This window comes from Diabrotica undecimpunctata, chromosome 3 (assembly GCF_040954645.1).
Source record: "Diabrotica undecimpunctata isolate CICGRU chromosome 3, icDiaUnde3, whole genome shotgun sequence".
In the NCBI taxonomy this organism is placed as follows: Eukaryota; Metazoa; Arthropoda; class Insecta; order Coleoptera; family Chrysomelidae; genus Diabrotica; species Diabrotica undecimpunctata.
Window position 1 is genome coordinate 79,285,646 of NC_092805.1, and position 12,463 is coordinate 79,298,108.

Here is a 12,463-nt window from a genome sequence, read left to right on the forward strand (position 1 = left end):
TAATTAAACGAATAAAGCTTGGAAGAATAGAAAATGGTGTATTCTTAAATATAGAATTATAGACAACAAATCTAAAAGTTAGTCCTACTCTGGGCAATATCGTAAGATATTTTAATCGTGTTTGAGGTTACGGTAAAATATAAATATCGTATTTGGTACAATGCAAATATATTTTAGATCTTAAATTACAAAATGTACACACAAATCGGTTTTACAGCAAATTTGATCTCTTGATCGATTTCTATAATTTCCAGATCATTCAGTCTCATTCTTTATTTTTCGTTTGCTCATATATTTGATTGTATCATTTAGACTCTTTAATCGTCTTGGTTGATTTTGACATATAATTTGAGTACCTATTGTACATATTTTCCAATTTAATTGGTTATATATTTAGTGATTCCTAATATTTTAACTCGAATATTTTAATTCGGTTTGTCATTATGTCATATCGAATTGGCCAAATTTTCTTTCAGTCCCATCTTATTGTTGATTGTGTATGATTTGGCTTCTAGTTAATATTTATATACTTTATAAGTTATTTTTATAATCATAAACATCCTTTTCATAGGTACAGCGCCATGGAGATAGAGCACCTTCAATATCATATCCACTGGATGAAAACTTTAATACGAATTTCTGGCATATGGGTTTTGGACAACTAACAAAGGTAGTAACATAGTAACAATAACATATTTGTAGCAGATTTTAACACATGTGAATGTTCAAATGGGTCTGGGAAAATCCCTGCATGAAGCCGTCTATATGGCACAGGACCGCAGTCAATTAAGACAGCAAGCATACCTGATCTGGCGACGGACTCTTAGAGGCATTGGTTCTGCCAGAATAGGATAGCTCTCCTCTGGGCGTTTGACAAAACTCATATGCGCCCTTCTCTACCCAAATTTGGTCTTGCTGGGTTGTCAGCATTTAGGCGTGAAAACATTTAGGGGCAGGGAAGGGCTCCTCGTTAAAATTCATTTATGTTGACACAGATTCCTAGAATGGGTATCTTTTTCTTATCGTCATGGCTTATTTTATTTATTTATTTTATTTATCGTATGGCACTTGACACATTTACATTTAAATTTACATATATTTTGTATAAAACATTCCATATATGTTTACAAACGAACATCTAACTTATTTATATATTCTATCGACTCTGGAGTCGCCATTAGGAAATCCTCTGACCTGCCTTAATAGGATCTTGTAGGACACTGTTCTGTAACGTGACAGATGGTTTGGGGTTGTCAGCAGTCACAGAGTGGGGATGGTCGTTTACCCCATTTGTGCATCATGTAACCGCATCTGCCGTGTTGGGTTCTGATTCGGTTCAGCATAGTCCATGTTTTGCGTGGTAAGTCAAACCTGGTGGTTTTTGTGTGATGCAGGGTAAGTGGTCGTTAAGTTGAACTCATTTTCCACAGCAAGCTGTGCTGTTTTTATTGGCGGTCGTCTGGAGCGTAAACGGTTACCGTTAGCAGCATCTATCAGCACTGCTGAACATAGCCCTCTTCCTCATGTTTTCAACCCCGTCTATCTTGCGCCGCTCTCATCCAGTTTTTATTGAGTCTTCTTAAATCGTCAGTCCATCTTGTAGCTGGTCGACCGACGCTTCTCTTGTCTTCGCTTGGCCTCCATTCCAATAACCTCTTTGTCCATCGCCCATCTATCATTCTGGCTATGTGTCCTGCCCATCTCAATTTTAGTAGCATCTATATCTTGATGAATTGGCAGGATCTCGTTACTAAGTATCTTTTTGTACTCACTAGTGAGGGAGTGTATGCGTCGTAGTTTGGGTGCTAGAATGTGGCTCAGTACTGGGAGCCATTGTGTAGGGGTGGATTTGATAACACCAGCAATAATTCTCATTGTACTGTTCAATTGGGCATCTACTTCGTGTATATGTGGGCTGTTAAGCCAGGCTGAAGAGCAGTATTCTGCGGTTGAGAAAACAAGGGCCCAGGGCAGATGATCGCAAGGTGGAAGCTGATGCTCCCCATGTTGGGCCGCACAGCTTCTGGATGATGTTGTTTCTGGATTTCAGTTTTTCCGCTGTTTTTAATGTTCCTTGAAAGATAGGGTTCTGTCAAGAGTCACCCCAAGGTACTTTGGTGTTTTATTGTAAGCGAGTGTGGTGTTTTCGAATTGGATGTTCAGTGTTCTTCCTGCAAGCTTGTTATTTAGATGAAAACTGGAAACCTCTGTTTTGGTAGCGTTCGGTTGAAGCCTCCATTTACGGAAATACTTTCCCGTAAGTCTGCCGTAAGGATTTCTTCTGTTTGTTCAAATGACTTACACCTTGTTGCAAGTACCCAGTCGTCAGCATAACCAAACTTCCTTGATCTGGTTTCTGATATATCAGCGATGTACAGGCTAAAGAGAAGATTAGCTAGGACAGTTCCCTGACGCAGTCCAGTCTTCAGTTTTCTTGGAGTGCTGATGTCGGTTCCCATGACTACTTGAATCGTTCTGTCGGCTAGCTTGCTGTTGATTATTCGAGCGGTGGATTTACACGAGATTGTACGGAGGAGCTTGTATATTATGCCTTCTCTCCAGACTGTATCGTAGGCCGCTGTTAGTTCTATGAATGCGGCTGCAGTTTTAAGTTTTCTCTGGAACCCTGCCTCAATAAATGTGGTAAGTGAAAGAACTTGTGAAGAAGTGAAAAAGTGGGCCATCCATTCTCTCGCATATTTGCCGCTGTTAATTAAGAATTCGGGATGAATATTGTCAAAACCTGGGGCTTTACCTGGCTTTACATTCTTGAGAGCTATAGTGACTTCTTCGCAAGTGAAAGGGCGAGAGTATTCGGTTTCTGCAGATTGGAATTTTAAAGTTTTGAGCTCTCGTTTTACCTTGATTGTGTGTGGCTTGTCTTTCGGGGCCCTAGATGTTGATACCAGATGTGAGGCAATAGTGTTTGGGTTATTTGTTGTTTTGTCCCTTGTTATGGGAGTTCCGCTTTCTAATTTTCTTAGTAGTGTCCATGCTTGCGTACTTGACGTTTGAAAATTAAGACTTTCTACAGTTTCCGTCCATTTATGTTGTTTCGCTGCATCTAGGCTATGGAGCAGTTACTCGGCTAATTCTTGATCGCCGCTTTCAAGGAAATTTTGGTACAGTTCTTCGCTGATATGGGACCAACCAGGAATGTATTCTTTTCGGTAGCCTCTTGGTATATGATTCTTGGCCGTGCTTATTACGGCTCCAACGAATCTGTAATTTCTGATGGTAGGGGGTATCCAGCCTAGAGTCTTGTCCAGTTCTGCAGAAAAGCTACCCCAAATGGCTTTCTTTAGATTCCAACGTGGGCGAGGGATTGATGTAATTATAGGAATCTGGGTTCTTGCCTCTAAGACCACTAGGCGGTGTTGGCTGTGTGGGAAGTCGTCCATTACTTTTCAAGAGACTGCTAGAGGTTGCCAATTTTTATTAGTAGAAACAAAGCATAGATCAGGATTGTACTCCTTCTTCCATGCTGCTGATATGAATGTAGGTCGGTCTTTAGCGTCAAACTTTAGTGATAGGTGTTCGTCCTTCGCCCATTTTACTAGTGCATTCCCATTTCTGTTGCATTGTTTATATTTCCACTGCTCATGGTGACTATTGTAGTCCTTCACGTATATTGACGGGTGCGGATGTGTGTCGATGACTTGAGCTGGCCAGGATATAGCCGGTGGTTTGTAGGTGTTAGTAACGGTGATGCTTCCAATTTTTACAACAATATTGTGAATTTCATCATCAGTACACGTGGGAACAAGGACGGCGTTTTCTATGTTTTGTTTAATGTATGCTGCCGTGGTATTTTTTCCCTTTTTCGCAGTTGTTCTTCCGTTTCGCAGTGTGTTTCCTGTAAAGCAACCAGGTCGATGTCGTTATCTTTTAAAAATTTTGATAAGTACTGGCTCTTTGAATAGCATATGCTTTCTACATTTAAGTGACAAATTCGGATCATACGTCCGAGTTTTCTAGTCGTTAGGTCCTGAGAAGGGCCATTTGTATTATTGTTAATTTGCCTTCTGATAACGTTTAATGGCATTGTTTGAAATGTGTTTCTGGTCAGGAGATCCTGAGATTATCTGACTCATGGCTATCATCATGGCTATTCAAACTTTAGAGACGTTTGCTGTAGAAAATTTATTTGATGTAAAGAAATACTTGTTTGAAATATTTTGAAAAACATTTCGTATTATATCTTTCATATTATCCCTTGTTGTAGGAATGATATGAAAGATATAATCTGACTTTATTCTTAACATAACTCCAAAGAAATCGGTTCATTTTATTGAAATTTTGTGACCTAGGTCCTTACCAGTCCATCTTTTCCATTCCATCTTTCACGAAACTATTTATTAAATTCACCGCATATTTACCTATTCGTTATATGGTAATCATTCTTTATGGTACATGATTCGCAATAAAATCTAAATACATCCCATTATTTAAGTTATATTAGACAAATATGTTATATTAAACAAATCCTATACATGGTTACGGACGATACCTCCGCACACATTTAGACCATTTTTTTTTGACTATATGTTACTAGGCGGAAAGAATTTTTTGTTAAATAGTAATAAAAGGTTTGCCTAATAACAGAACCGTTACCGTGAAATTGGACTTCATCTGCAAATAGGATATGGTTTTAAACACCCATATGCTGATTAAGGCCCATTCGATAAGTACTATTCGTTTCACAAAATGAGTGTAATAATAGAACTACCAATATATAGGAGTGAAGTTACTACCTATAACACTGCTCTGTCACCCAGGTGTAGCTACGCCTTATTTTATCTTAAAAAATGCAAAGCTGGACAATGAGAAATTTTTAAGGGACAAAAAAAAGATTATATTACCTAATCATATTTGTTATACATAAACAAAATATTAATAGAAAGCAACTTTTGCCTTAAGCTTTACAAATAAAGATGAAAAATCGTACACTTGTGGCCAAATATGTTTCTGTCACATCCGGAGATAAGGTGAAGTTGCAGGTTTCAACATGTATGTTGTATGTTTCTTAATGTATGTTTCGTTATGATAGTAACCAGCTTATTTTGGTCTGCTGCATGTGGTGCACTACGTGGTTTTGAGTGTTTTACCAAAAACAGGGACAAGATGGATTCAAATTAAAACAAGAGACCTTGTGTTAGCGACAGCATAAATTTAAAATATTGCTTTGCCATGATATTATAAAAAAATAACTTTTTAGAGATAAGAGAAAAGATAATGGCAGATGGCAAGGATAATTAAATAAGTATAAATATTATTAAAATACAATGATTAAATTAAATAAAAGGTTTAATTATACGCCGTAAGTAGCAAATTTTTTTACATTAAATAATTTTCTGCATAGTAAGTTATTTCTTAAAGTTGTGTATTCTTGTGAATGTCAGATATAGCCTCTCTTACATTTATAGCTGATGTTGACAGAGATATCAAAACGCGTCCTATGTGTTAAAAAATAAAGGGTGTTTTTTAATTTGCGGTTTTTTACTTAGTGATTGTTAGTAACTAAATAATAATATTTAGTTGATAAGAGAATTGGTTCCCAACTATTTTTTTGAGAAAAATAGTAAAACAAAACAGAAAGTAAACCAATGAATAAAATCAAAATAATTTGTAATAAAATAATTATTTACGTCATAATTGTTTAGTTCTTGGTACATTTGGATATGGTAATAGAAGAAAACATTCATTTCGTTTTCCTCTGTCAAAGTAGTTTCTGTTCGTTTATGGTTTTGACAGTCACTGAACCACTGCGGTTAAACCGATCTTTCGATTTTTCAGAATACCATTCTTGATTATTAAATATATTTTTTATTGCATTCTCTAAGATCCAGATCATATCTACCTTTTCATCAGTAGCAAAATGAATTATAATTGGGCAAATTTATTACTGAATTATCAAACAAACGGTAGCTAATTTGGAGTTTACCAGAATACCAAATTAATAAACAATAATAGAAACTGTCATAACTAATTATGGTCAACTCAAATTTGCTAAAAGTGTGAATACCTACTTACTTAACACTTCATGCGTATAAAAATAAAAATATCTAAAAAACTAATACCTTTAGGCATAGGCAATGCTTTTTAAAAATTAAAGTATGTTTATACTAATTTTAGATAGTGATATAAAATATAGGGTAATCTATTTTAAATTTCCAAGAAAATAATGTTCTTGCGTTTTGACTTACCCTGTATTCGATTTAACGGATGGTATTCAAATTAATCATTTTTATAATTTTTACTATTATAAAACTATGGCTATAATAGGTAACTTTTGTAACCCTTTTCAATTATGCAAAGTGTTGACTGTGGGGTATTAACAAACAAATGTACTATTACAAATTAATAGTACTTAATTAACAGAACTATTCCTTCGATAACTCTGGCGAGAAAAATGGACTTTTCCTCATTGGTGCAAATAATTATTAAAATTTAAATGGTTGCAATAAACAATCAAAAACAATTTATAGGTTTAGGTAAAACTAGGTAAAAACTTACCGCTGGGTCTAATTACCAGGGTTTGCACTACAAAACAACGAACGAAATCAATTCAATATGCGTGCATGGGTTCACGTGCCGGGTTGCGTCTTTTCTTTTCAACGACTGGTGCTCTTCTCTCTTAAAGGGACGCATTCCACGAGCCCGATGGCGGTACTTATAGGGATCGTAGGAATACAGGGAGGACAAATGTATTGATTAATTTATACAACCATATTTAAATTTAAACATTCTCCCCCCTTTAAAGGCCATAAGGTCTTTAAAAAACAAAACGAATTCCAAATACTATAATTACTTAAACAACTAAAACGATAATTAATACAAACAATTCCTATACAAATCTTACAAAAAATATTCAAAACTTAAACTACAATAAAAAAATTAAAATTAAAATGGTGGTTTCGTCGCGGTTATATTGACAAAAGTCGAACAAAACAAAATTAATAAAAACGTTGTAAAGCGGCCAAAAAAGCTTCCGCGGTCAAATCACTAGCTAATTCAAGATTTAAAGCCTTAGTACCGCAACATACAAATAGACACAAATAGGCCTTTTGAGTTCTAACTCCCCTGTAACGAGACATGGTTATCGAAAACGGTCCACCATAATCTAACCCACAAATCGAAAAGGGTTTAATGGCACCGAGACGAAATTTAGGCAAATTACCCATAGGGGGTTGTAAGTTTTTAGGAGATTGTTTCCAACATCTAATACATTTGGACAATACCGAATTAACGGCTTGTTTAGAAGACATTATCCAAAACCTTTGACTAACCAAAAACTGAGTACTCTTAAATTAAGCATGTAAATACTTCTCATGATAATGACGAACTAGAAGAGTAGTAAGACGAGATTTTTTTGGTAACAAAAACGGGTGTTTTGCTTCATACGATAACGAAGACTGAGATAGACGACCACCTACTCTTAAACACTGAGTACTATCATCTAAAAATACTCCCAACTTACGAAATGGTTTTGGAAAAGAATTTGATTGAAGATGTTCTTCAAAATACTTTTCTTGTGTAAATCTGACAAGAATAATCAACGAGTCTTCTAATTCTACGAAAGTCAAGGGTCCTGACCGTTTCGACCTTTTATAACGAGAGTTGTGCGCGAATCGCAACATAAAAGCCAAAATTCTTTGGATCGAGGTAAAAGACGATTTATTTTTCAGCAAACAAGACAGAAAATGTTCCTCACGAGTGGACACAAACACTAAAGCTTTCTTTATCTCTTCCAAAGAGGATTTTTCCTGCAATGAGGGAGGAACCTCTGGAAAAATTAATGGAATATTATACAAAAACGAAGGACCTGTTAACCAGTCTAATTTTGATAGAAAAGCGGCCGGTAGCATGCCTCGCGAAGGCGCATCGGCTGCATTATTTCGAGATTCGATATTATGCCAAGAATAATTTTGACTATGGGACTGGATATACGAAATGCGATTTGCGACGAAAGTTTTGAATCTCGAGTGGGAGCTTTTAATCCAGTGCAATACGATTTGAGAATCTAACCAAGCATACACATTTTGAAATATTATATGCTTCCACGACTCTAACACAAACGACATAAGTTTTACCAAATGAACAGCAGCTAACAATTCTAATCGAGGTATAGTAATCTGTTTTATAGGAGCTACTTTCGATTTGGCACACAGTAAATTAACTTGAACTAGGTTACGAGTATCAATACTACGAATATAAACGACACAAGCATATCCCTTTTCACTAGCATCGGCAAATCCATGGAGCTCTAAGATGGGACATGAGGAAATATTCAAAAAACGAGGAATTTTGAACTGTGAAATAAAGGATAGTTCGCTCTTATATTGTTCCCATACCCGAATTATTTCCGAAGGAGGACGATCATCCCATTTAAGACCGGTTGCCCAAAGTTGTTGGATTAAATGTTTAATAAAAAAGGTAATAGGTGTTAAGTAACCACAAGGATCATAAATTCGAGCTAATTCGGACAAAAACGATCTTTTAGTACAAGGGACGTCTTGCAATTTGACTGAAAATTGAAAGACGTCGGACTGTGCAATCCACTTCAAACCAAGGATTTTTAATGAAGGACCATTTGCTTCTGGATCAAAATTAATGGAGTGAGGATTAATATGGGATTCAGGAAATTGCGACAACAATTTGGATTCATTCGAACACCATTTCCGTAATTCAAAGCCTCCTAACTTTAACAAAGCGACTAATTCGTCAACTAAAGTTTGTGCTTCTTCGAGAGTCGGAGCACCAAAAACAAAATCATCAATATACGAAGCGTGACGAATAAGCGAGACGGCGTTAGAAAAACGAGAGCCTTCGTCTAATGCTAATTGTTGGAGAGTTCTTAAAGCGAGATACGGCGAGGATACTATTCCAAAAGTAACAGTTAATAAACGATATTCCTGAATTTCCTCAGCGCTAGAAAATCTCCATAACACGCGTTGATAATCCGTGTGTTCAGGAGCGACTAAAATATTACGATACATCTGACGAATGTCCGCACACAGCGCAAAACGATTAAGTCTAAAATTCAACAACAGCGAGACTATGTTCTGTTGCAGCTTAGGACCGACCAGTAAATAGTCGTTTAAAGATTTACCGCGACTGGGACTTTTCTGAGACGCATTATATACAACTCGAATTTTACTTGAAACACTATCTGGTTTCACAACGCAATGATGTGGAATATAATACTTTCCCCTTTTCTTTTCGGCATTAGAGACTAACTGCATATGACCTAAATCAAGATACTCCTGCATATGAAAAGAATATTCTTTTTTCAAACTTGGTTGACGAGATAAGCGTCGTTCTAATGATAGCAATCTATTTAAAGCAATATCATAGCTATCTTGCAAACAAGGCGGCGATTCACGAAAAGGCAAAGATACAACATATTTACCCGAGACGTCCCGATTATGCGTTTCCAGATAAATGTTCTCACACACAACGTCTTCTGGTTCTGAAACTGGCTTTTCCGGTACGTTTTCCAGTTCCCAAAATTTCGTTAACGAAGAATTTAGTGGGTCTTCAATATTTGAAAGACAAACAAGCGAAGTCGACGAAAGGTTAGGTGTGCTAGTAGGTCCTAACAAAATATAACCGAAAACGGTATTTAGGGCATCTGGTTGTCCCGCTTTACCTTCAATTTTACCTTCTAACAACACCTTCGAAAATATGCTACAACCAATTAACAAATCTATAGATTGACTACAGTTAAATTCGGGATCGGCTAACTTCAAATTTTTAATATAATTCCACGTCGATATGTCAATTTTGGTGCTCGGCAAATCCGAGCAAACCCGATCTGTAATAATAGCCTTCAAGTGAAACACCGGTGACTCCTGATGACGAGGTTGGATAGAAAAACTTATTTGACCTTGATTCAGTTTCGTTTGCATCGAATTGAGTCCGTTAACTTCAAATGAACAAGGAGTTTTAGGCCAACCTAATCTACTGGCAGCTTTACGACTAATGAACGAACTCATTGAACCTGAATCTAGCAGACATCTCAAGGGCTGTTTACACCCCTTACTATCAATCGCGTGAACTAAAACGGTACCGAGCAAAATTTCCTTTTTTGTCTCGTTTTTCTTCCCTATAAAACTAGCAGCACAATGTGATATTTCAGGCGAATTTTGTTCGACTCCCGATGCCCCTGGATTATTAGTATTTTCTATGGACGACTGACTATTGGAACGATTTCTATCAAAATGCAACAAACTATTATGAAGGTGACTATTACATTTACTACATTTAAAGGCCTTTGGACACGACTTGACAGAATGATTAGCCTGATTAAGACACCTAAAACACGAGGAAGATTCTTTACAAAATTGGTATCTTTCTTTTGGAGATTTTTTCAAAAACAACGAGCAATGGTTAAGAAAATGACTTTGTTTACATAAAGCACAACATATTGACGACGAATTTGTAACAAAGGATGAACTACTATTATGCCTTGACACATTAGAATGTTTATAATTACACTTTGGCTCCGTATAAGTTGGGGCCTGCGATGTTTTCTTAGATTCACTTACGCTACTATTCAAATTATCGTAAGCAATGTACTGAGTTTCAATAAACTCTACCAATTTTTGAAATGACGGGATTTTATTCGATTTATTTTCTAACTCAAATAACTTTACTGAATCCGCGTCTAATTTCGACAAAAGTAAATTAAACATAATAAAATCCCAATGTTCTGTCGGAAGACCTAATGTTTTCAATGCGGCTAAATTTTCTAAAAACGTATCTACTAATTTAGCCAGATTTTTCGAATTAACTACCGATATTTTCTGTACGCCCAAGATCGCATCCCAATGCGCGGTCGCACAACGACGAACATTTGTGTAGCGTTTAACAATTAGATCGTAAGCAATTTGATAATTATCGCTATTTATTGACAAATTACGAATCAAACTAAGTGGAGTCCCTTCTAAACATCCTTTCAAATACTTAAACTTTTCTACGTCTGCTAGGCCTGCGTTATTATGTACAACCGAATTATATAAATCTAAAAATGAACTAAACTCCTTAAAATCACCCTTAAATTTAGGCAGCTCTATTTTAGGCAAGCGAATATTTGATTGTGGAACTACTACGGATCTAAATGGTTCTGGAGTTTCAAATTGTGGCTCAAATAATTCCGCACTAAATAGTTTTATTTTATAAAATTGTTCCAAAAATAATTCCCGAACATTTTCTTCAACCCTCGTATCCGCGTCTGGTACAGAAAGAATATTACTAATAATATTAGTGTGATGTTTTAAGAACTCTTCGCGAATCGAATCTAATTCTTCCAGTCTAATTTTAAATAAAGGGCGAATAGAAACGTCTGAACGGGCCTTAAAACCTAAATCGAAAATTAACTGAATATCATTTAAAGCAGTTTTTCTTAAAAATTTGAGCTTCCTATTCTTTTCTTCAAGTTTTTCCATTTTAAATTTTTAACAAGTTCCAATAATATTTATACAAACGAAAATGTACAAAATGTGGTCTAAAACCCCGAAATTACCGATTTGTAATTCGATACTTTATTAAAACGACGATAATTCCCTTCTAAAAAGTCCCATATGGTCGACTTTACAAAAAGGTCATAAATTATTCTCGAGCCACGACAAGAGACGCAAACTTAAGATAAGAACCCTCAAAACGATAAAAAATACGACGAGACGAAACCAACCATTCAAATTTAAATATAACAAAAAATATTTTTTCAATAAATGAGTTCAAATCCGGCTAGATAGGCCAATGTGGGGTATTAACAAACAAATGTACTATTACAAATTAATAGTACTTAATTAACAGAACTATTCCTTCGATAACTCTGGCGAGAAAAATGGACTTTTCCTCATTGGTGCAAATAATTATTAAAATTTAAATGGTTGCAATAAACAATCAAAAACAATTTATAGGTTTAGGTAAAACTAGGTAAAAACTTACCGCTGGGTCTAATTACCAGGGTTTGCACTACAAAACAACGAACGAAATCAATTCAATATGCGTGCATGGGTTCACGTGCCGGGTTGCGTCTTTTCTTTTCAACGACTGGTGCTCTTCTCTCTTAAAGGGACGCATTCCACGAGCCCGATGGCGGTACTTATAGGGATCGTAGGAATACAGGGAGGACAAATGTATTGATTAATTTATACAACCATATTTAAATTTAAACATTGACCAATAAGAAGGTCACGTGGTCGATAAACACGGCCCATTAGACAGAGATGCAGGGACTGCTTTGCGTAAGTTTTCTCTGTTGCACTGGAGGAACGCAACTGTATTGCAGCGGTCAGTCTATCTTGTATTAAACGTCTATGTTTGAACTTGTACAATTTTCATTGAAATTTGTTTAAAAATATTTAAATAATCTGTTCATCAACTAAAAGTTCGACAGTATATAATAATAACAAATAAGACGAAAGGTACCAAATAATAATTAATGTTAAATTTT

At 35.9% G+C, this 12,463-nt stretch overlaps 1 protein-coding gene across 3 annotated transcripts in view; it reads left to right on the top strand.

Moving 5' to 3' along the window:
- LOC140436944 (prostatic acid phosphatase-like) overlaps positions 1 to 12,463 on the top strand; it is a 124,789-nt gene that overhangs the window by 45,809 nt on the left and 66,517 nt on the right. For 2 of the 3 annotated variants that reach the window (XM_072526124.1, XM_072526123.1), the window contains exon 2: positions 572 to 670. The exons of the other annotated variant lie outside the window; for it this stretch is intronic. In XM_072526124.1, the coding sequence (XP_072382225.1) occupies positions 572 to 670 (99 nt within the window). The remainder of the gene's footprint in view (positions 1 to 571; positions 671 to 12,463) is intronic. 3 annotated transcript variants of the gene reach the window in all.